The sequence below is a fragment of the Polyodon spathula genome, chromosome 21, assembly GCF_017654505.1.
Source record: "Polyodon spathula isolate WHYD16114869_AA chromosome 21, ASM1765450v1, whole genome shotgun sequence".
NCBI classification, from domain to species: domain Eukaryota; kingdom Metazoa; phylum Chordata; class Actinopteri; order Acipenseriformes; family Polyodontidae; genus Polyodon; species Polyodon spathula.
The window spans coordinates 9,619,770-9,645,897 of NC_054554.1; the positions used below are offsets into that span (position 1 = coordinate 9,619,770).

Here is a 26,128-nt window from a genome sequence, read left to right on the forward strand (position 1 = left end):
TACACCAAGAATGGAATCTAATTCTTACATTCATGCATAACATTATCATTCACACAAAGTAATAACAAATAGTTTGTTACATTAGTACAGCAAGTACCACATTACATTTCAATTGAAAGCAGCTCTCTCTCTCAAAATGCCTGCCCTCTTTCCCACTCGTGTGACGAAATGTTCCTGTGACAGACAAGGACCAATGAAAACGCGAGACTGTTATGCGGTTCCATCCCAAAAAACGGGCCTGTGTCACACCCAAACTTACTTTTGTTTCTTCCAGGGCAGTAACTCAGAGTTTCCGGATAATTCCGGGTCAACCCGACTCTTGCTTTACGAATTCCGAGGAAAGCCGAAGAGAACTCCGGAAGTGGTGTATCGCGCGAGTGGGTATACAATGGGGGAGACTGCAATAGACCGAATCAAATCGTGTGTCAATTTATTTTAAACAACTGAAATAAGAACACCGTTGAAACCAGCATTATACGGTAAGTGAGATATTATATTCAGTTGAAACGTGATCTTATGGTAGTATGATATAATATTTCTGATAAATGTACACATGTTAATTATTAATTTAGGTTGCAGTAATCTAGTGCTACACACTGCTCACTGTATTTGAACACGCATAACATTTCTAAATTCGCACTGAACTAAATCAATGTTTGATTGCATGACTGAAGTTTAGTTCAGTGGCTTTTTAAATATGATTAGTAAATACAAAACGCTGACTGTTGTTTTTTTTATTAACACCACCACCCCCCCACCTCATTTTTTTTTAAATCGTCAGACCGACCAAATGAATCTGTCGCCAGATATTATTTATAAAGATGTAGCTGTTACGTGCTGTTTTAGAATTGAAAACGGATGGTATCTACAGTACATACAGGAGGGATCATTAACCGATTGTGACATTCTGAGGGGGTACCCAAAAAAGATCTGAGTGCTGTACTCTTATGTGATCTGTAATTCTCTTTAAAGATTCTTTGGCCAAATAATGCATTTGGACTTGCTGAAAGGGTGTGTTCGGTTTAATCTTCTAAGCTTGATTTACTTTGTAATGTCAAGGTCTGAGTACGAAAAGCGGAGGTCTATTACCTAAGTAAACGGTTAAAAGTGCTGGAAACTGAACGCGTATTTATTGCTGTCGTGCTGTATATTGTTTTATTTGTGAGTGCCGCTAAACCCAAACGTCTTGGCAAATACATTGTAACTTTTTACATTGTTTCTTTTTGGTGACAGCCTGGTATGGTAGATGGCTGGTGAATTGCGGTACGTTGACAGGTGGCTGATGCACAAGTACAGTGTTTCAGGAGTAGTGACATAGTGGCACTATGGATTTGTTACAGCCAAAGTTATATACAGTCGAAAATAGAGACTGGCTAACCAAGCAATAATGTAGTAAACCGTTAACTTAATGTACACTGTAACTCTTTAAAGATGCATGTGAAATTGGAATACATTTTCTATTTTAAAAACAGTTATTTTTGCGCTTTTTACAATATTGATTGCTAGTATGAGTCTGCATTAGTCTGCAGGGATGGAAATAAGACTCTCCTTGCATCATTGTTTGATCCATTCCTGTTTTTACTATGAGTTGAATAAGACATACCTGAGATTTGTTACCTGTACACCGGCTAATGCTGCTCGTAGTAAAACCTGAAATAGATCAAAATGCTCTACAATAGGAATCTCATTTCCATCTCCGGTCTGTGTGGGGTCAACTGTTCAAACCTCAGCTCTGTGACACCTAGGTGCAGGCTTACCCAAGTGAGACAGTATTCAGTACACAACAGTTTTACAATCACAATAAAACAAAGGATTATAAAATTGTCCTCAATAGCATTGTTATACTACTTAAATCTGAGCTGCCTGGGTTGTGGGGTACAGTAGTCTCCGGCTAAGAGAACATCCCTCGTTAGGCAAGAGAAGTGTTCTCTTAGTGGAAGTGGAAGATGCAGTTGACCACCAGACACCAATATAAATCCATAGATACATAAATATGTATTACTTGTCATGATGCATATGAAAAGAACAGAATAAGTAAGAGAAAAGCAAGAAGTGTTAATAAAGTAACAGACAAACTAACATTAATAAACTAACAAAACTGAATTTACACGGCACCCTTACACATATTAAAAAAATGCAGCAGCTCAAGATTAATAATGAATAAGACATGTTCAAGACATGGACAAAATTATTTAACAGAGTGGTAAAGCAAGTCGCCAGAACGGAAAACATCAAATTGCTCTGCGTTTTTTTTCAGGAGCTCGAACAATTTCCAACTTTTTGTAGCAAGAGAAACAGCGGTGCGTCCCTCCGTTGGTTTGCATGACAGTCTGCAGCGACGAGATGCACTCGTGGAAATCGGAATACAAAACGAGGCAATGATGTGCACGGTTCTGGAAAGATTGAATAAACCAATCGGTGTGCTTCAAGACACTCTCGCGATGACAAGTCACACTTGAAAAGATTGAATAAACCAATTGAATTTAAGTTTGATGGTAATGAGTTGTCAGGTTACTAAATGGTGCTGTATCCTTTCTGAACGAATCTCTAGCAGTGCCAAAAAGATGTTCTTTTAAGTTAAGTTCCTTTTCCTTTAGCCAGAGCATTTACAATGGGGGAAAAATCTGTTTCACCACAAGGGTGTTCTCTTAGCTGAAGTGTTCTCTTCGGAAGTGTTCCTATACGCAGAGGCTACTGTATTATTTTTTCCTTCAAATACATCGAAAGTAATTTGATTAAACGAGGTGTTCCACAGGTGAAGTGGTTCTCTAAATGATATACGATGCAGAACTTCTGGGTAACGTTTCTGTTATTCAGTGAAAAATTTGGTGTACCATGTACTTGTGAGACTGCTTGGTCATTAAAATCACATGAAGAACTGATTAGATATCTATTCAGAGGTACCAAGAAATGTTTTAAGCAAGTGTCCTGCGGGGGATAAAATGCGCAACACGTATCCCACCTGAGCACTGTTTCCTGCATTCTTTGTAGGCCAGGAGATTATTTATACTGTGAATTATGTTTACAGTACCATGGCAGGGAATGGTACCTGTTGTTTTACAGCGCTTGATAAGAAAAAGGGTGTGACGCAGTATACAATTTCCCTGAGGCAAGGATGGTTCTATGTGTTTACATAATAAGTGGAAGTCTGTTGTGTATTAGCATTTTCTACAGACTTTAAGCTATTATTTCAAAACACCTGGGACATATAAATTCAACACATATGACAGGCCGAAAAAGCCTAGGCTGTAAAGGATACAATTAATTGCTTTTATACTGTTTTTTGGGGGGGGGTTTTGTGCTGTTAAGCGAGTTAAGGTCCTTTTCAGGGTACATTATAATATAATGATTTGTTTAGTGACTCTTGTGATGAATGCTCCAAATTCTCAAATAGAAGACTCATCAGGCCTCGTTGTTTATTCAAATTTGGATTGTTTCTTGTCTTATACAGTTTACTCTATTGCACTTAAAAATATTTGCCAAAACTGCAAAGAGTTTTTTTTTTTTTTTATTCTTGCTCTAGTGGAAGTCTACCTTGTCCAAAACAGTGTGTGCTGTTGGATGGTTGATGCTGGTTGCCAACTTGGCCTTATTGTTATAGTGTTTTGTAAGAAAGAACACTCATTCAAAGCTGATGATGAGTGTGCGTGTTATACAGTATTTCCCCGTAATCTGATATTTATATCCATGATGTCCTTATGATATCACATACACTTGAGACCTGACAGTGCTTATAAATATTCAGATGTTTACCATGCTCAATTAAATAAGGCAGGCAGTTATTAAATACAAAAGAAAAGCCCACAAGGTTCATAATGCAAACCAGCCCATCCAGCTGTAATACAAACAAACACTAATAAGTACTGCTCAATGGGGAGTGTTGGTTTAGGCCTCGGTACAGGCAGATGCATGCTGGAAGTGCTCTGCTGTGAACCCAAAGGCAGCAGAGTGTCACCTTGGTGATAGCACTCCCTTCTGAATGAGACCAGAGGAACTAGTGTAGCATCCCCTCTGCACATGACCTGCACTGATAATGGAAGCATTACTAACTACCTCAAACTTAAACACATCTGATAATAGAATAGATGCAGCTATGGGTTTAGTTGCATGTTGTGCAGAGTAGTTGACAAAGCAGTATTTAAAATGCAGAGTGCTGATGCAGTAACCGTACTCGCACCAAAAAAAAAACATGACGTGCCATTAGAAAGAATTGATGATGAATAATCCAGCCTTTGTAGCAAATCCCACTTGTTTTTCAGATTTGGTTTTAATGTAGTGGTTTGGAAGCATACTTAGGGGTAGATGTACTAAAGCGTTGTATCTGTTGCAGTCATTGCAAACCAAAAGGAAGTGTACTGTGAAATTTATTAAACAACTAATGCTTTGCAGCCGCAGTTCTTATTTGCGCTTTAGCCTTAAATGAATATGTAATTCTGGGCATTCCTGCAGAAATTCTCAGAAACAGGGTGCAAATGAGGGATCGGAAATATTGTAATGATGTACTAACGCTGCGGGCAATTGCGACACAATTGTATCAGTTTATTAAGAACTTTTGAAATCATATTTTAAACAGTCATAGTTGTTGCTGGCATTTCCTAGTCTGCTTTTTCTTGTGTGTTGCCAGTTGTGCTCAATGTATTTGCGACGAACACCCAAGCACCTAATTTTCACTGAAGTCAGGGTGTACTTGCAAGCCTTGAAAACACATTTCTATGACATTTCTGGTTTTCCCAGCGTGTTGGGAGTAATAGACTGCACACATATGCCATCTGTATAATCATGATCTATTGTGTGTTAATTCTCTAGGCTACTAAGTAGACCAAATTAAAAATAATAATAGTTAAAATAAAAAACCCTAAAACCATCATAATCTTTTATTCGCATTGTACACCAATGTGTACAATGCAGCAGCATGATTTATTTTGTGTTATCAGTACAAAAAAGTTCGCTAGGTATTCATTTGATTTTACTACTGTACAGATATATATCTTTACATAATGTAATGTGCAGCATACCCAAAACACATTAGTATTTCAGCACAATTTGTATTTCAAATACATAGAGAACTGTAAATGAATGCGTGCGTGTGATTTTATTGTATTGTTTTTAAACCCAACACCTCCTTATGTCGGACAAACATGTCCGGTTTAGCGAGAGGCTACTGTATGATTGTGAAAAAAATTTTGGAGGTGAATGTTGGGGCCCCACTGTAGAATCTAAAGGGATTAAACTGCCTTTCATTTTTTATATATAACAGTATTGAAATAGGTCAAATGAATACGGAACAGAGTGCATTGTACAGATGATTTTGCATTTACAAAAATAATGTTATTTTGATTCTTGCACCCTTGCATGTGTAGACTTTATTCTTCGGGCACCCTTTGCTGCAGCAAACCACAACTCAACTGCCGATATTTTATTTGAAAAAAATGTTGCACAACCCTTGCTAGAGATCTCGCTAAGATATTGGCTCTCCGTTAATTATGGTACATATGACAAAATGTGCACTTTGTGAATTGTCGGAAAGAAAATGCAAATTGCGATATGTTTGTACAGCGACTGGCCCATATTAGTACATCTATCCCTTAATGTGCTTCTCATATTTTCCATTTGGCTATTTGTGTGGGACTGAGAAGGGATTTTGTACGAAAAGTTTATCATTGCATTTTTATAATAAAATGTTTCACAAAATTAATTGCAGTACTAAGTTTGTTTTTGACTGTATATCTTCAGATTGAGTCTTTTTAAAGTTACGAATAAGACAAGAGATTGACACACTTTCCTGTCCTAATGAGTCTCTCTGTTTCTCTAGATCCCCTGTTCTGAATCCAGTGCTGTAGAACTCGCCAGAATAAAGAGCCCTGCTACAAGGACACTATGGCGACATACCGTTGATGTAGAAAGGTAAGTTATTGGAGCTGACGCAAAAAGCCTAGCCTATATATCGGCAACAATATCATATTTTTTTTTAATAATATTTATAAAATTATTATAATATTTTAGAAAACCACAAATATGAGTAAAATTTCCATTGAAAATTGTATCTGCAAAATACTTAGAACTTCCCTTTCTGTTTACTCGGGATACAGGCTGTCATTCTGTAGCTGTTCCTGACTAAAGCTGTTACAAGTATCCAGATATTTATCTCAAACTTTTCTTAGCTTAAAAATAAATAAATTAAAAAGAATTCTGTTGGCATTTCCAGTGAAGAAATTAACTGCGATTAGAATTAGAAAACATTATTTATGTACAAGGTGGCAGCCAGATTTATAAATGTCTCCCATGTAAAAAAGCCTAGCAAAGTGTAATAAAGCATAGTGAAAGTATGGTAAAGCGTAGGTAAAAATTATAAAATTCTGAGAGGTGTAGTAAAGCATTTAAAAAAAAAAAAAAAAAAAAAAAAAAAACATGGAAAACCATAATAAATTAATAGTATTAACATGGGAAAACTTCTAAATTATCAGTACATTTATCATGGTTAACTTTTATAAGGGTACTGTGATCGGATCCAATGTTGACATGGCTTGTAATACCATTAAAACAATTGTATTCCCTCTCCTCATCTTTCTGCTCTTATTCCACAATGGAGAGCATCATGTGTCAATATATTAGGGATTGTTCCAGTACTATGCCTCACAAGTTGCGCTTTTGCAAAACTAAACAACCCCTTTCTTGTATTTCTTTGTTGCCTGGGCTTGTAACCCTGAAAAGCTGCCATAAAGACCACTGCGAAGCAGCAGCTGTTGCAGAAATGAATGCTACAGTTTTGTTTTGTTTTTTCCTACAGAAAATCAATACATGTTTCACTTAATGTAATTCTAGATTAGCATGTGTCTGCAAGTGCTTTAACAGTCTTTTAAAGAGAATAGGGCCATTTTAACAGACACACAAAGTGCACATATCACTTGTTATCAGACGCTATCCACTGTAAAGCAGAAAATGTACCACTCTCTCAAACTGGTACTATTGGTCATGAAATACTAATATTTGCATTTAGTTAAGCTTCAGTTTCTTCTGACAATGTCAACCCAAGGGACTTTTTCGACCTGAAAAAAGAAACAAGGACCAGGGGTCACAAATGGAGATTAGACAAAGGGGCATTCAGAACAGAAAATAGAAAGCACTATTTTACACAGAGAATCGTGAGGGTCTGAAACCAACTCTTCAGTAATGTTGTCGAAGCTGACATCCTGGGATCCTTCAAGAAGCTGCTTGATGAGATTCTGGGATCAATAAGCTACTAACAACCAAATGAGCAAGATGGGCCGAATGGCCTCCTCTCGTTTTGTAAACTTTCTTATGTTCTTATGTATTATAGCCTTGGTGTCTAATAATGGCAGTCTATATTAAACTGCCGCTACAGAACTGATCAAGGGACAACCGTTTTCTGCTGTCTATGTTTCTACTGGGCACACAATGAGTGATATTGCATTGCAGTGGGTCGTACAATTCGGTATATTGAACAATCGAAACTGGAGCTGAGCCTTCTGCCATTAGGATCGTCATAAAAGGGAGCTTAACAAACTGTCTGTTTATTTGAGGGGGGTGGGGGTTGGTTCCGTTTGCATGAGTATTGACAGGAAGGAATACAGTGCAGGGTTAGGGACAAATTCTAGAGTCCCGGAAGTGCAAGACAATCTAAAAGAGTGGTTTGCAAACAGGGATTTTTTAAACTACAGTTGCACAAGTTTTCATATTTTAAAATGAAAATACATGTTTCATAAAACATAAATTTCTTACAAAACTGGCCATTTTATATAATAGTATAATGAATGAACACAGACATGGTGCTGTTTGGGAAGAGTAGGAAAGCTGTAAACAGAAGTACATCTTTAACTTTCATTTTTATTTTATAATCTTTTTTTATTTATTTATTTAGGAGTCGCCAATTCCTTTTTTTTTTCCCCCTCCCAATTTAGAATAGCCAGTTCGTTTTTTGGGTGGGGGGGGGGGGGGGGTGTAAGCTTGGCTCACCGCTACAACTCCTGCACTGACTCGAGAGCTGCAAAGACGAAAACGCGCTCTCCTCCGAAGCATGTGCTGTCAGCCGACCACTTTTTTTCACACTGCAGACTCACCATGCAGCCACCTCAGAGCTACAGCGTCGAAGGATAACGCAGCTCCGGCCATTTACAGGCAAGCCCGCAGGCGCCCAGCCAGACTACAGGGGACGCTGGTGCGCAATGTTTGGAATTCCTTTAATTTTAGCACTGGTTCCTTGTGGTTTACACTGTGTGAGCTGCTTTGCTGGGCTCCTTTGTAGCTGGTGGGTAAATACACACAGCATTTTTAATTCCAGTGACGAGTCTTTAGGTCAGAGGGAAAATTCTAGTGAAGAAAAACGAGAAGGGGTGAGGGAGCTATTAAATCAAAACAAATCACCTTCATTTTCCATGCATACCATTGACAACAAGGAAGAACCGTAACACATTGACTCTGCCAAAGATAGAAGTACAGTATAGATAGTCCTGTGTTATGAGCGTTTTTTTTAATTACTATTTATTTATTTTTAGCTAATTTAAGCCATGGGATCTGCCAGCGTCAGCAGTCAATTAAGCATGTTATTGATGGTTTTTGCTTTCACAAAAAGAGCTGACATAGTAGTTTAAAAAGAAAAATATGCTAATCTAGCAGAACTCCCTAGATAGTAAATAGAAGCTGACGTTGCATGGGCGTGACTGGCAGCCTGTTCAGGGCACATTGGGCTTCAGGAGATTGTATGTTGGAAGTGGATATGTAAAGACTGTGGTTTAATCAGTCAACAGGGAAGATACAGCAGACACTCGATTATCTCATCTCCTTTGGCAACACATTTCGTTCTGATAACCTGGTGTTTTGAAAAGCCGGGGTGGAAATAAAACTCTTATTGCTTAGCAGTTTCACCCATTCCAGATTTACATGCTTGATTAGTCACAGTGTGTAGGTAACAAGCACAGACAGAGGTCTTATTGAACTCCTAGTAAAACCAGGAATGCATCATGGAACTGCTATGCAATGGAAAATTCTAGCCCCTGGAAGGTATGCTTTTATTGTACAGAGTGGCATAAAACTTGTTTTGGTAATTTGTTTCAGATACCTGTTAACAGCTGTAATTACAAAGTAAAAAACAGGACAGCAATTTTCTTTTTTCCAACATCTGCTATTCCCTAAATTCATCTGTTAAGCACATGTATTGTATTGCACACATGTCATTTTTGCTTCAGCATTTGAAGGAAGAAAATCGGATTGCTTTAAAAATTACATTTGTAGATCATTTTTAATTTGAGATATATTTTGATAACTGGTCATTACTGTGCCACATCAACTTCACTGAAATTAAACCCTGTGTGGCATATTAATTCATCATGTTAACACATTTGATTGCCTAGTTACAGTCCTTGTGGAATGAGCTATGAATTTAAGTCTGACCTCTCCGGCATAGAATATAGTAAACAGAAGATTAAATTGAAGTTTATAAAATGCTTAATGCTATTGATAGTTCTATAGTGATATTGTTGAAACAAGAAGCCATTTGTTTTTATTACCAGGACCCAAGTGCTATATGACAACTTTTAAGTGGAAGAATGTCTAAAAAAAGTCTTGGCTGTCTCTGCATGTCCCTGTCAAAGACAAACATACATGCAATAATGCAGTGTTCCACAGTTATGATCAGCTATATACCTAAATATAATTACTGGGTAGATAGTGACTATTCTTCCATAGTCCTTCCTGTGTGCACAACTTTGCAAACCTTGTTGGCTTTCCTGTTTGTGTATATTCCCTCTGTTACATGAATCTGCAGGCATGCAAGTTTCCTCCCTCTTTGAAGCCTTCTTTTTACACTAGCAGTCTGTAAACAGACACATTCTTGCTGTCTACCTACAGTACAGCATCAGGAAGATATATAAACAGATACTCTTTGAATATAAAGCTTGGTATGAGTATGAAAAAATGCAGTTCCCTTCGCTAATGTACTGTTCATTTATGTTGCACTCATCTTGGTGACTTTTTAAACACCCCCTGTAGCCTAAAATGTGTTCCCATGCAAAGAAAATATAGTGATGTATACTGTATCCCAACAGCTATAGTCGGTTGAATCATGTGTAACCTCCAAGTACAGCTGATACAGTGACGTGTAACTAACCTGTCCTCCTGCAACTTCTTGTACAAAAGTCTTTTCAATTTAGAAAAAGGCATCTTAAAGTATTTGGAGAGTTGCTGATTTATTGGATGTGCGCACTTAAGGTATATATGAACCAAAACAGGCAAAACCACTTTCAACTTCCATATCGGTCCTAAAAAAGGTATCAACTTTAATGCAATCACTGCAGTTATTCATTTAATCTGATTAACTGTTGCATTACTACTCCTGGCACAGAATGAAATTGCTGTACATATTTTAGTGTGCAGTGTGCCGTTCTAGTTTTATTTGCAAGTCCCACTACTAAGCCTTCAGTATGCCTCGGGCAAAAAGAAATTAATTTTACTGTCTGCCAGGGATAAAAATAGGGTTAAGGCAATTAAAACTTACCCAGACGCTTCCTGGGGAGGACGATCTGTTGCGGAAGTCGCTGTGTAACGATTAGCCTTTTCTGGTCGTGTATGTAGGGGGCTGTTTTTTTTTTTTTTTTTTTTAATCTCTTGAGACAACCAACCTGGTTTCACCAAGCACTGGTTCTGAAAATCCTCTGTATGAACAGTGAACAGATTTCACACTTTGATTTGAGCTGTGTCTTGGGCAGCATCATTTCGCACCTCTTTATTGCCTGGGCTAGTTATTCCCCATATTGTGACTGTAGGTCACTGTGACCCATTTATTTTATGTCACTGACATCTGCAGGACTGAGCTATTAGAGCAGGGGTTCCCAAACTTTTTTTACTGCGCCCCCTTCTAATAAACAGTACACTATTTAGAAAAATATGATTTTCCTTAAATAGCATATTGTAACACTGCGTGTAAAACGAAACTGCACTCAGGCATGCCCTCCTATTTATCTCCGCGCCCTCCCTCCACCTTCGCCAATCTCCCGCCAGTGTTCTTGGGGTACAAATGGATGTCCAGGATTGGTGAACCTGGATAGACTGGCAATGAACACCTTTGTTAGCCATAAGATGGTAATCTACACACCATGGATGTCATGGTTTAAAGCAGTTATTTATGTCCCGTGAAGCTGGTTTTACTAACCCCGAATTAGCACTGGTCTTGTAGATTGAGTGTAAATTAGTGTAGCTTGTGTGGTTAATTGTTGAACTGATCTTTATGGGAAGACGTATTGAGTCAGAAGGAGGGTGATGGCAAGCTCATTTGGGTATCTGTAAACCACAGTGGCCAGGACATGCCTAGAGTCGGTACAGCAACTATCTCACAAGAAATCAGGTTTTCATTTTCAAGATTTGACCCAGATACAAGCTCACTCAGTTTGAGGATGAACACTGTTTCCTGTTTGAGCTCGCTTCCTGTGTTTTTAGACTGGGGAAAACGTGACCAACGTTAAAATAAGAGACCTGTACAAATGTTTCTATTGCTGTTGGGAGATGAGAAAAATACTTTTAAAGATGACATTATCACAGTATTCCTGTACTTCCTGTAACCTTCACTAAAAGTATTTAATCAACCACTTTTTATACATAGCAATCCCAGCTGCCTGGCTCTATAGTGGATATAAATACTTAGAGTCCCAGAACCCCGTCAAGTTTTGTTTACTTTCTTTCTCACTATTTATGACTTTTCCTATACTTTGCACAATTTTGTGAAGATGGGTTTTTGCAGTTAGCCGATAAATACATCAATATGATGGATACTGCCTATTAACCTGCAGCTTAACCATTGTTGGTTTTTCTATTGGGTGTGAAAAAAGTAATTGGTTTGTTGGTTGGTTATAGAAATGAGGTAAGGTTAAAAGCTCTATAACCACTAATTCAGACAAGCCTAGCTCTTTTGCATAGTGGTTAACACACTTGCTTGCACTCTGCGTGGTCACTGGATCGCCGTGTTACACTAGCAGTGCCAATACTGAACACATATTATTTTATTTGCTTGCTCTTTGAGTCTGTAGTCTTTCTGTTGATTTCTTCATCAGTGATTCCTAAATGTTGGTCTTCTGAGTGATGCTACAATTCCAGCAATTGATCTTGTACCAGTATCCAGCTTGGGGTTGACACCGCTTCAGTTCAATCTTTAACAAGACAATTCAGTCTGCAACTGGGAGTTGTCAGGATGTATCAAGCCTTATCAGTATTAGCTGTTAGAACTGTGCTCTTAATGTAGGTAATTTAACTTGTAACAAGTGTAACATTGGAATTGCAGCAGGCAGCAGTGAGGGACAATGCCGTCTTCAGGTCATCGGCTCCGGGATGTGGAGCACCACCCTCTTCTCAACAATGAGGAGGACTTTGATGGGCCGTCCTCCGAGAGCGAGCTGCCTGACCGGGTCTGGTTCATCCGGGACGGCTGTGGCTTGGTCTGTGCGTTCATCACCTGGTTCCTGGTCCTATACGCAGACTTTGTGGTGACTTTTGTCATGCTGTTGCCTTCCAAGAGCTTTTGGTACGCCTTGATCAATGGAGTCGCTTTCAACTTCCTGGCAGTGCTAGCCCTCACGTCCCACCTCCGGACAATGCTGACAGACCCTGTAAGTAACTGTATGAGAGTATAGGAAATTTGAGTGCTTTCTTCTCATACAGCAAAACCAGTGCAACCATTAAACCATGTCTTAGTCAATGTAATTAAGATATGGTTTCCTGAAATAAATTTTGCCCCACATCTAAATAGTGACTTTTTTTTTTTTTTTTACATATTGGTGCTTTGCTGACAATTTAAAAATAGCTGGCATGTTGTGTATTTTTTTAAAATTTTATTTACACATGTACACATACATGTCTCTATTACCGTATGCATACTGTATCTCCCAGCAACTAACAACATGGGAGTTTTGGCAGCAAAAATTGCTATACTTAATCTTTTTGTGGCCAAGATTCCTGCCAACAGGCAGAGACAAAGCTAAAGATGACTTTCAAGCAACCGTTAACGGAGTAGCACCCAATGCCTTGTACTCAGACATGCCAACTTTCGAAAATGACAGAGACAAGGAACCAACTTATTGCAAATTATTTTAATGGATTTAACATAAATATGCTAATGTACAGTGCTACTTCCTTTATGAAAGAATAGCTGGACTCTGATGAGGAAGACCTGTAAAATTTCAGTTTTCACTCATTTCTAATCTGCATACCTGTTTGGTGCTGCTTTTCTACTGAGTAAGATGCTTGCAGACACTTGAAATTGCATTACACAGATCTGGGCAATTTGTTGAAGTAAAAAATGCTTCACGAAAAATCAAAAATTCTTAAAGCAGTTCAGTTTTCATTTAGTTCTTGTTTATCCCAGTACTACTTTAAGCAATACAAATGACAATACCATTATGGCTAATACCACAGGTATTAGAAAAGATTCAATTACTGCAAAGCAAGCTATACACTGGTATGGGTGCAATGAACACTTACCAAGCCAGCTAAATATAAACTCTTCATTAAAGGAGTGATACACATTTCTTATTTTACAGTAATAAGGGATGTTCACGTTGTTCATGTACAGTACCATGCTTTGTATATGAAGGCTGGCTCTTTAAGGCTTTACTTTGGTGGTTATCAGGAAGCAGCAGTTTTAAGTTTGGTATTTGAAAAATCTGAAAAGCTAACAGAACACCAACCACAAAAATGTATTTAACCTTTTTCTTTTCCTGGTAAGCAATAAACATAAAAAATAACATGAAACTGTTGTTCTAATCTAAGAGAAAACTCTTCTCCTGGTACAGTGAAAAAAAGACTATGGTTCTCATTTTAAGACCTCTCTGATGTGGAAGAGATCAGGCTTGTTTTCTACTCCTGCTCACTGTGCTCCTTGTATTATCTGTTTAATTCTCTTCCAGGGAGCTGTGCCAAAGGGGAATGCCACTAAAGAGTACATGGAGAGCCTGCAGCTAAAGCCAGGAGAGGTCATTTACAAGTGCCCCAAGTGCTGCAGTATAAAACCTGAGAGGGCACACCACTGCAGGTAAAGAAAAACAAGAATCTCACTGTCCCTCACCTGCAGATTCACCAGGAGCATATTGGACCTGGTTGATAAACAGACTAAACACAGAATACTAAACAAAACTACATTGAGCCAGCTGATCGGTAAGCATTATAGAACACGCTATTGGGTTTTCTGAGCTTTCCATTCATGTATTGAAAAAGTGAAATAACTCGGTTTAAGGGAAATGTATTTCAAACACAACTCTTGAAACACTGCCGTGACTCCACTGAATCTAATATGTAGATAGATATAGACATAGGACACTTAAACTATCCCTTAGTTGTCAAAGTTTTCTTGTTACATTAACTTAGTTTGGAAAGAGTTAAATAGTGAAAGAGAAATATTAAGCATCCCTAGCCCAAATGGCTCATGAGACAACACGGGTGAGATGGGTTGATTTATATATTTTACTTATTGGAATTTGCTTTCTCTCCAACAGTATTTGCAAGAGATGTATTCGAAAGATGGATCACCACTGTCCCTGGGTAAACAACTGCGTTGGGGAAAACAATCAGAAATTCTTTGTACTCTTCACAGTAAGTACTTCTTAGCTTATTACTTATATGTAACATCCATAACTACTAAACACCCAACCGTGCTGAACTTAGAAATACTTCTTAAATTAAATTACAAATGTTTTGACTGGAAGTATTTTTCAATGTCTTTGAAACAATTGCATATAACCCTGTATTTAATATGAACTAGTTTCAATCCTTAATACAACACTATCCAGGTGGGTTCGTTCTAATAGCCGCTACAGTTATATTTCAATTTAATCTACTTCTGCCTTCCATCAGTTTGCTCATGAAGCAGTAATTGTATTTATTCATTGATTTATTTATGTTTTATTTATTTATTTACAATAATACATTTGTTTTGCTCACAGTATCTGATTATTGAAATGTGTGCTTTGCCATTGATGGGCAGATCAGAAGCTGTTCTGTTTTTTATTAGTACTATTATTTTGTTGTTTCTCGTGGAGGACGCTCAGATCTCTGTCTCAGGTTTTGTGTTTCTTTCTGCAGATGTATATATCAATCATCTCTGCTCATGCCCTCATCTTAGCCGGCTTTCAGTTTTTCACCTGTGTCAAAGACCAGTGGACTGGTGAGTGTCTGACCTGGTCATCTTTGTCAGCTCCAGAGATACTTGGTGGCAGAGTTCGGTGGCATTTTTACAAGCGGGGTTTTTGTAGTGGTGCTGTTCAGGCTTTAAAATACCAGCTGCATGGATATGCCTCTTGAATTGCTTTAAACGGAAACAGATTTTGAAAATGATCAACCAACCCAATATTGTTGGCCGAGTACAAATAGTTACTACTTTAAGCCAGATATTTATATTGATTCCTGATCGCACGTCTTTGACATTCTGTACTGCTTGAATTGTCAAAGAACCGGTTTGAGTCATCTTGGCATGTGACACTTTGTATTCAGTCTTGCTGTTGCTGTGTAAGTATAGATATTCCATTAACAATACTGTTGTGTATTTCCATTCGCTAGATAGGTCTGAAATATGTATTTTTGTGAGTACCATTCTCATAAAAAAAAAAAAAATGAAGTTTTACCAGGTACTATACAGGATAAAGAAAGTTCAGAGTTCTGTAATATCAGGTTGACTGTTAGAGTTTAATTTCAGCTATGTTTTCGTTTCAAACCACGATACTGACCGCAGAGCATGTGAGTCGCTGGTGAAAACATCTGACTGGTTGATGGCAGGTAATAAGTTGAAGGGACAAAGATAATGTCTCTCTCCACGTGAAATAATGAAAGAGGTTGTTAAAGTATTTTGTTAGCTATAACCCTTTTAAGGTTAGGGCAACATCTTTCAGTCAGTGTCTTGGGTAGGTCTAGACCATAAGAATGTGGAGGTGCACAGTTAATTTAACCCTTCAAACGAAAATGGACCTTGGAAAGAAGTAGTAACCCTGATTTATGAATGATTCTGTGTAGCATTTCTTTATTGTTGACAATACAGAATAGACTGCTGCAGTTGTACCCGTATTAATACAATGGCTGTCCCTCTGTTTGGTTTGCCTCCAGAATGCAGCGACTTCTCCCCCCCTGCAGCAGTGATCCTGCTGATCTTCCTGTGCCTGGAGGCGCTGCTCTTTCTCACCTTCACAGCTGTGATGTTCGGAACTCAAATCCACTCCATCTGCAATGACGAAACGGTATGTCCATCGTGTCCGCTTCTCTTTTTAAAGCTGCACTGTCCCACTATCCCCACTGTTTTACACTACAACATAGTTCCTTGGCTTGTTACATTGGGTCCTATTCACTAAATCTCTTGCTTGGCTGACTTCTTTGTGTTTGTAATGAAGGTAAGAGGAATTAATTCAGTCTTTAAAGTTTTGTGAACAACTCCTGCTAGTTAAATAGCTCCAAATGTCATTTTTAGTGTGTGTGTTGTTGTTGTTGTTGTTGTTGTTGTTGTTGTTTTTTTTTTTTTTTTTAATGTTCCCATTCCCATGTTTGCAATCATTCTGAGCAGTGTGGGTTCTGTTGCTCCAGTATTGAGCTCTCTTTTGTCCTTCTGTCTTTACCTCACTGAGCTGTCTTTGAACCTACATGTACAATCCCAAGTGTCTTGTATTGACAGACTTCCTTATTCCATTCAATACAAGGTGGGCAATAAGTTGTACAGGGATTATTACATTTATGGTACTAAATTCTCCAATGGTTTTCCTTGTTCTCGCAAACGTGTTTCAGCATGCCTGAAATGAGTGTTGAACACGATCTAACATTTGTTGCCTAAAAAGGAAAAAGGACACCATTACTGGATGTTGCATGACTTTTTGCTTACACTTTGAGCAGGTGAGAAATCAATAAAAAAAAAATCTGTTAAAACACAAAGCTACTTTCAGCTGTAAAGACACACGCTGCCTCCCCTATTGAAATCCAGTGTCCACAATGTCTCTATGTGAACCAGACGATTCAACTGCTGCGTGTAGCAGGGCTCTGTGTGGCATCGTCCAGTTCTGCGATGGTTCAGAAAGCAAATCAGAAATTCAAAGGGGATTACCTGCTTATAATGGTAACATTGTGCAGGTAACACCTGCAGAGATGATGTTTACAGCATGGGTTTCTAAGGTAATAACTTACTTAAACAAGTCAAATATATAAATAAATTATATATATATATATATATATATATATATATATATATATATATATATATATATATATATATATATATATATATATATATATATATATAATATATATATATATATATATATATTATATATATATATATGTATATGTGTGTGTGTATATATATATATATATATATATATATATATGTGTTTGTGTGTGTTTTTTACCATTTGGTTATTATATTTACAACCAAGTCATGTGTTGATACCTGCTGTAGTGAGGGAGTAGGGTTCGGACCTCTTCAGCCACAAATAAGCATATAACGATATTTGAAAAACCCTGATAATTATTTAATGATTAGCACTTCTAGGCTTTGTTAGTCAGCTGATAAAATTTATTGGTTTAACGTATGTGTACATGTAATTGTACTTTTACTTGGGAAAATATTATGACAATTTAATATGAAGATGAGCATAGTTTTAAATAATATTTAACTTTTATTTATTTTGTTAATGGCAATTCATATCTGTAAAGTGTGTCATAAATCACCCTCTTTGTCCTTGTTGCAGGAAACCTGTGGTGTGTTAACCTGATTGTTAGGCAGCCAAGCCCAGATGTTAGGCAAGCCCAGAACTGATTTTTTTGGGGGGATCTACTACCCTATATAATATATATATATATATATATATATATATATATATATATATATATATATATATATATATATATATATAATAATAAAATAAATTATATTGAAATTATTTCAGATGCCATCTCCCAAGGTGCGTAGGAAGAGATGGCAGACTGAGTGCCTCTAATATGGTAAATTAATGTTTACATCAAATTTGTTTGGGGGGAAAAAAAGGTTAAATAAAATTAAAGATGTAGCGTCCCATATGTTGTCTCTAAATTTATGACCTTATTACCTAATTTACTATAAAATGTTAACAGAGCTTGTGTGCAAACCATTGCAAGTAATGTCAGAAATGTAGTTTTTTGGTGACAGCAGGTTCAAGCGTGGGCAGGAAGATTGCGTCCCTACAACTAAAACTATCTTTGGAAATGTAAACAAACTAGCTGGTAAACAAGGTCCACTTTCTGACAATCTTTCAAATTCTAGAGACTGCAGTCTGTGCTGCATGTTGTTGTTTTTTTTTTGTATGTAACATTAAAGATAGGACACGGCAGATTTAAGTCGGTTATCTTTTGTTATAATTAAAGAAGTTGTTCCACCAGTTAAGCCTGTAAACATTGTTTAAAACTTGAGAGTAAGTTAAAGAGCTGTTAGTTTAAAATCACTCAGGTGGTTCTTTCTGAGATTACTCAAATCACTTTAGAAGTTATTGTTAAGGTGGTGTGTGTGTTCTGGAGCTGCTCTTCAGTTCTACCTACCACAGACATATGAAATGTAGGTTAGATCAGCCAAAGTATCTTATATTAGGAATCTTGCGCCAAAGTAGCACTGGCTGTAGCTTCTACAAAGACACTGGCTGGTCTAGTTCATACCTGTTCATCTATGGGAGACAGCTGGAACTAAAACGTAACCTCTGTACTCTGGTGAAAGCATCCTAATAAAGACTTAAAAAAATAATTGCAGTAAGAACCATTGTGAATTATTACAAACATATCAAAGTGAAGGAAACATTTAAAAACCTTTGAGAATGAAAATTGAAGCTACTTAAAAGGCTTCATTTACCTACAATGCCCTTGGACAATATCAAATATTAACAAAGCGATAGCATAATTATTGATTCAGACCACTGCTGCATGACTTCTGTGTGTTTGTGATTGACAAGTTTCTAAATCAAGAGTGAAAAAACAAAGGTTCCTTTCATATGGAGAAATAAATGAGAAAAAAAATTCTCATTTGTAAAGTGCAAACTGAAAGTTGCATTTAGAAATTGCAATATAATAGTGATAATGCTAATAATTACAAGCTTGAGTTAAAATTACGTCTTTCTTCTTGGCCAGGATTGCTGCTGTGCCTATAATGTTTGGCACCATTAACTTTCATCATAAAGTTTTATTACCCAAAATAGGATTGTCTGAAGTGGAGATAAAATATTCGTAAGGTTTGTGTGCGCTGGGAACAAAAGCCACTTTCCTAATTTTCATATATGGTTTGGTACTTGTAAAGCTTTCAAAATGTATAAAGTCCATTTTTAAATAGTCTTGTGTGCTGCGAGTTCTGTGCCTGTGATGTCGCACAAAAACAATACGTAGTAAACTGTAGGCAACAAATCAGGAAATCATAAAGGGATTCAGAATGTAGCAAAAGTGACAAAAATGTTAAGTGTTGCATACAAACCAGTGGAAGGTTTGCTACGAAATGTACTGGTGAGACGACACTTGGAATACTGCTTTCAGTTGTGGTCCCCATACTGTAGAAATGATATTGTGGCTTTGGAGAGAGGAAGGAACTGGACCGATTTTAGCTTGGAAGAAAGAAGAGTTAGAGGTGACTAAATCAATGACTTATTTTAAAAATATTAAACTAAAAAAGTCACTATTTCAAAGGCAGCCAATGGAAAGATGTAAATGGATATAGACTCAGGTTAGTTTGTAGGATGTGCTTTTGGATACTTAGTGTTGCAGGTAGAAATCTGATTCAGGTCACAAAACAAAGACTGTTTAGGTTTTCAGTGGATATTTGACCATATCATGAAATTACCACATAGCTCAGCTCAATTTGGCTATCCTGGCATATGCCAGCACTGTGCCTGACTAGTTTAAAATACCTCCTTGTTTAAATTATACAATACAGCTTAAGGAACATGCAATATGAAAATGCATGTAATTGAACAGCAAATGGGGAAAACATGAAACTAAACCAGTATGAAAATAGGGTCCATTATCCCTCTCCTTTCATGAACAAGAAATATACAAACCCCAACATTCCCTCCTAGTACAGTTCATTGCTGGGGCAATATTAGAAAGTTTCCACTGTCCCTGCTGCACCTAATCTCATAATAAAGGACTGTGGTCCCAAATGCAGACTAGGAAACGTGCACTAACATCATATCTAACAGCCTTATTCATACAGAGAGTGTGAGTGTATTGTTTATAGATCAGATGTACTGCTAGAACAAGCAAATGTATTGTAAGGCCATGTTAAAATGAGACATAATTGGAGCATGCAGTATAGAACTGAGTGCAGTAGCATTAAAACATTGCCTTGTAATGAGATTTTAATGATTGAGACTGAAGTGTGTATACAATTCATGTTGTCTATAAAAACTCATTGGAAATTTGATTGGGATTGCTTTGTAGCGCTAAAACAGAGGCAATAGAAGGATACTGTAATGCATTTATGCTTATGTAGTTTTATGAATGGATTTAATCGATCGCTGTCCTTTTTTTATTGGAGTAGTGCAATGTTGTGTGGAAAGGGTGTGGAGGTCAGGTCTTCAATGGAATAGGAATAACAACTCTTCCATAACCTCAAACATTATCCTGGATTAAAAGTTAAAACTTAGCACAACCAAGTAGGCAACCATTTCAACTAGTGCCTTCATGGGTTCTTAAATGAACAATAAAACAGTTTTCCAGTCGTTTAGTCTTAAACCGTATTAACTTTTTTTTTTTATATATAGTTTTTTAAAACAACAAAAAAGTCCAAAACAATTCATATGAAACCCACAACTTCAAACAGTAAGCTTCAAATGTCTTTTTAATAAGAAACAGGAAGTCTGCTTAAAGCCAGGCGGTCTTGATTTGGCAAGGCAATCTCTGAGCCAGGTTAAGACAGATAGAGAGGAAAGGGATAATATTGTAAATCAATATTGGACCAACATAATCCTGAGCCACTTGGGATTTGGGCATTCAAACTGTTTATCAAGAGTTGATGCACAAAGTAAGTTGATTTATCAGCTGTCTTGAAGCCTCAAGTTATTACAGAATCAAAACTTGGTAGTCCCAGTGGTCCATCTTTGTGAGAAAATACTGGAAAAAAGCTAAAAAATAAACCCACAGAAAGAAGTAGAATGTAATTCTGTGCGCAGGTGCAGTATGATAATGCTGTTATTAAGTGACTTCCGTATTTCTACAATAATTGTAGGTTTAATTACTAATGTGTGACAGCAGAGGGGCGTGATAAATGACATACAGTTGTATGGGTAAAAGAAAGAAACTATTTTTTGTTATTATCCCACTTGGGGATATAATGTCACATTACATTTTAATTAATACCTGGTCATTGAATTGTAATTCAAATTGGTAAATACATTCTTGATGTTTTCACACGACATAGCTCTTAGATGTCTACTTATTCATGCTTTATGGCCATGGAAGTGCAAATATCTAATTTTAGATCTTGCAGGAACAAGACCTGGATGGCAGTGGCTTTGCTCAGCCGTGACAAAGAGCTGTTTTCCTAATAGCTACTGTGCATTTTAGCACTGCCCAACTTTTCTTATTGGCTCATAGTATTTCCTATTATAAGTAGCATTGGTGGCACGGTTACTTGAACTACACAAGAATAATTCCTCATGTTATAACCCTGCTAAGCTCTGAGTGTTTTATCATTAAGAAAACGTAAGTTGCAAAGGCGCATGCTTTTTAGGTGGGTTAGAAATCCACAGCTACGCTTTGTCACAGTCTTTGGCAGTTCAAGCAACCTTTTAAAAGGCAGTATGCTTAAGCTGCCTTCATAATAATTCAGAAATTCTCTTAACATCAATTCTTAACCCAACAATAGTTAACCAACTTAAAAATGTAATTTTAATCTAATGTATTGTCGCAATCTATTGTAATGCAATAAATGTTGTTTTTTAAATAAGTGTGGATCAATCAAGGTTTTTGGTCCAGAGCCCAGAATGTCTCCAGTTCTGATCTCAGAAGAGCTGAAAACGATATTCCCCAGACTTCTTCAAAGCTTCTAGATGAGTTTTTGTAGAAGTCAGATGTAGGTCATGGTGATCTACTTTTTATTTAGGAGGCTATTCTGATAAAAAAATCTGTTCTTAACCAAAACCACATTGAGTCCTGCTTTTGTCTTTCTTTACTAATTATACTATTGGTGTGTTTTAAAGAAATTTGATAACCCTCCTTACACAGGATGTAGGGCTAGGAAACTGGTTTTCCTCACACCAAACGTGACAATTAAATCCTCGTCCATTACTGTTGCAACTTTCCATTGATAGCAGTAAATCATTTTTCACACCATGTGTCCGGTAAGTGGAGGAGAACATATTTAATGAACTAATAACAATATCTTCAATACCAGCTAAATGATTGATTCTCTGAAACCACAGGTTGTCGATATGTACGAGCCCCACTGTGTATATACTCAAGCAGAAGGTATTCGGTTATGAATGAAACCATTATCGGTGTAATTTGCATTGTTTTAATAGGTCGCTTGTTTGCTTTTCAGGAAATCGAAAGGCTGAAGAACGAGAAGCCCACCTGGGAGCGGCGGGTGCGCTGGGAGGGCATGAGAACGGTGTTTGGGGGCCAGCCCTCCCTGCTCTGGATCAACCCCTTCGCTGGCCTGCGACTGCGACACCTGCATTCCAGGACAAGAAAAGGAGGAGCAGAGTTCTCCGTCTGAGCCCCGTCACACACTGTTATATACCAATATCCTGTATGTGTATAATTATACATGTACAGTACAAATACACAGAGACAGTCAGTCTCCTATATGTAACATAATATTACTATGGACTGCATCTGTATTTTAAGCTGGGACTAGTTAGTTGTTGCTTGCCTTCAGCAAGACCTGAGTCTTAATACTTGTGGATGAGCAGGATCTCCATGAGATTACCTGAATTGCAGTACAGCTGGAATTTTTTTTTTGGCTTTTTTTTTTTTGCTGGCGTTTTGATTGCTGTTTTGCTTTTACTTTTAAATGAAGACTTTTTTTTAACATGTCCTAATGTCTACCCTAAAGGAACTCAACCAGTGCTTTGAAGAGACTTTGCTTTTGATAAGTGGCCAGTCTTAAAAGATGACAAAATAACCCTGGTGAAGTTCATTGTGGGCTGTAGGCACCTGTAACAAAGATGCTAGTTTGCCAAAGGCACTGGTCTCGTGTGCTGGATCATCCTGGATCATTGCTGCTGACTCGCTCATTAACAGTTCTCGGGCCAGTTGTAGGTCTGCAATATGTAATGATTGCTACTGTGTCTGTGTAAAGAGCTAGTTAGGAAACCACTAATATACTGGAAAAAAAAAAAATCTTGCTCAAGAGGTTTCACTATTATTTTTATTTTATTGTGTGTTTGAGGCTTAAAGGATGTAGTTCTAGTTTTAGCAGATTACATCCACATTTTATGAATGGACGTACTAAATTACTTTAATTATAGCTGTTTGTGTTTTATTCTGTAATCGTTCATGTATATATTTTAAAACATCAATCCTCAATGCTTAGGCGTCCGATTTGTTTTACCAGGTTTCATTTTGGTTTGAGTCAGACTGAATTAATTCCAGGGTAGTGTATTGGCTTAGACTGGGTATCTGATTTCAGTATTTCCAGGCAAGTTTTCAAAGCTACATCGTATTATAGTCATCATCCAACAGCTGAGACAGAAAATGGGAGGGGGGTAGAGGGATTATATATATTTATCTATATCTCAATGTTAGTTTTCTCCATAAATAAATTAACAGAATCTCCTGATGAGATACGTGTTTAATATGGCTTTGCAAATAGGCATAATTTGTTATAAAAATATGTATTGGACACAAGTTTAATTTATAAACAAGCTAAAATGTGAGATATTGCATCTTTATGCTGTCCTCGAAGTATAGGAACTTGATGCAGACTCCTTCTGTTTGGATGATGTCAAGCAGAACAGCTGCACAGAGCCCTGTCCTTAAAACAAAGTGATTTAGACAAAATCAAAGCAGATTAGAAAGATTTGAGTAGTTCACAGGAAAAGAGTGTGCCGCAGAGCGATGAAATTTGGTGGCAGACGAGTACCCATGGGTGAGATACGGCTGGTACCATGCTTCAGAAGAGGTGCTGCCTGTGTTGCCTACGAAGTTTCACTGTTGTATGGCACATATAACTGGCTCAACATTTTTTTTTTTATTAAACCATGTAAATAATTTATGTACTGTAATATTTGCATACAATCGGGTAACCTTTAAAAATAGTTTCCTAATGCATAACAGCTATCAACTTTATACACTCAGCAAGAGATATTGCTAGTCACAGAGTTTGGATTTCAAGTGCAGTGGTGGAATTGTACCCCACCCCACCCCCATCCTCAGAGAGCACACACTATGCCTGTTTTATGATGTCTGACCATAAAAATGTACAAGCAAAGTGAATGAACAAAATAACCAGTAGATAATTGCTTACTTTATTCATGTACTCTCGATTTAAAGCAAATGCTGCACAATCATGCAATTCCCGTAGACTATACTGTGGTGTGCATGCTCGTCATCCCTGCATTACTACTGCTGTTTAATAGAAAATGAACAACTGTGTCAGGTTTGGTATACTTCTAGAATTTGTTATGAGCGTACTATTTATGTTTTTTTTATTTTTTTGGTCACCTTATTTGAACTATACAATGTATATAAGTCAGAATTCAAGAATACAGTATTTATCATTTGAATGATTATGGCTTTTTTAAGTTAGCATTTTTGTAGAAAAGGGTGTGTGTGTGTGTGTGTATATATATATATATATATATATATATATAATATATATATATAATCATCTGTAAATCCTATTGCTGTGCTATCACTACTGTTTTGTTTGAGGAAAACTGTATTAATATTTGGTTGCCCATTAAGCCAGACAGCAAATGTTTTCAAGTTATTTTTTTAAAGGTTTAATTGAAGTGAATTTATCTGAACTCTAAAGTATTCCTCCTCTGTTGATTATTACATGTATCAATAAGAATGATCGCTGTAGTTTATTCTGTATTTATAAGTTCAGTAGTAAAAGGAACAGAATTACAGAACAGAGCTACCTTGTTATAAGCCGGACCATTATACCGCAGGACTGGTTAATTTAATTTATCTAAAGCGACTTACAGAAATTAAACAAAATATAAAAATAATACATTAAAAAATTATGAGGTAGCAAGAAGAAACAACTCCATTTACAGATTTGAGTTGTAACCCATTGGAAGCATCTTCTGGTTGAATCAATTTTGCATAAGTTTTTTTTTTTTACATTTTTAAAAAAGTGCCACAGAAGTGTGACTGATCTTTAGTTATTTTGAGTAGATCATTTGATAACATTATACACTGTTGTCCTCAACTGTAATAAATTGCTTATGCAGAACTTTGGACTGATATGGAAAAGCATAATGTAACTTGTTATATTACCATTTCAATAAATGTATTTGGGCAGACTGGCAAGATGACTATCGTATTAAATTGAGGGATGCTTGTTCGTTCCCCTAAAAAAAAAAAAAAAGCCTGTTGTATGTTATCACTTGGATTTGAAAAGTCTGTTTACAAAATATCCTAGTTTGTTGCAGTATCTTTTTTTATGTATGTAAGCAAATAAAGAATTGTACATTTGTTGTAGTGCGTTAAACACCATTGTTAATTCTCTAAATCCAGCCTGCCCTAATGGAGTTGGAAATATTGTACTTCAATTTTTTTTCATTAATTCAATTTAGTAGGGACTTCAAGAGTATATAGCAGGGTTCCAAAAAATACAACATTACAGGTTCCCACGTGTTGCTACAACTGTTTAAATATGGTACCTGTCATTTCTTTTCATTGTAACATCCTGACAACTTTTTACACTTTAAAGTCTGTTTTCAAAGCTTTTTTCAAAATGTCCGCTGCTGTGCACTGATAGTGTAAGGATTATTGCCCACATTGTCAAACAGGTATCAGCAATAACGATCCATGATGTGGTACGGAACAGAAAAGCCAGAGTACTTGGTTTTTTTTTTTTTTTTTTTTCTTCCTGCAGGGATTTAGAGGACAGATTTCAAACCCCAGTGCATTAGAGCGACCATTTTGAAAAGCAGCTTTGAAACAGACTTTAAATTTATAAGTGTAAAACGCTGTC

At 36.9% G+C, this 26,128-nt stretch overlaps 1 protein-coding gene across 2 annotated transcripts; it reads left to right on the forward strand.

Annotated features, from left to right (window-relative positions):
- Positions 1-304: 304 nt before the first annotated feature.
- Positions 305-25,632, forward strand: LOC121296538 (palmitoyltransferase ZDHHC7-like). Of its 2 annotated transcripts, XM_041222216.1 has the most exons (9): positions 305-479; positions 5,813-5,904; positions 12,287-12,611; positions 13,908-14,032; positions 14,493-14,589; positions 15,079-15,160; positions 16,093-16,223; positions 17,916-17,970; positions 22,520-22,606. In XM_041222216.1, exons 3-8 carry the CDS (start codon positions 12,306-12,308, stop codon positions 17,964-17,966), a joined length of 792 nt encoding a protein of 263 aa, XP_041078150.1. In that variant the 5' UTR covers positions 305-479; positions 5,813-5,904; positions 12,287-12,305; the 3' UTR covers positions 17,967-17,970; positions 22,520-22,606. The 2 variants fall into 2 exon arrangements, with proteins under 2 accessions (XP_041078150.1, XP_041078149.1); XM_041222215.1 differs by lacking the exon at positions 17,916-17,970 and having other exon boundaries at positions 310-479; positions 22,520-25,632.
- The last annotated feature ends 496 nt before the right edge of the window (positions 25,633-26,128 follow it).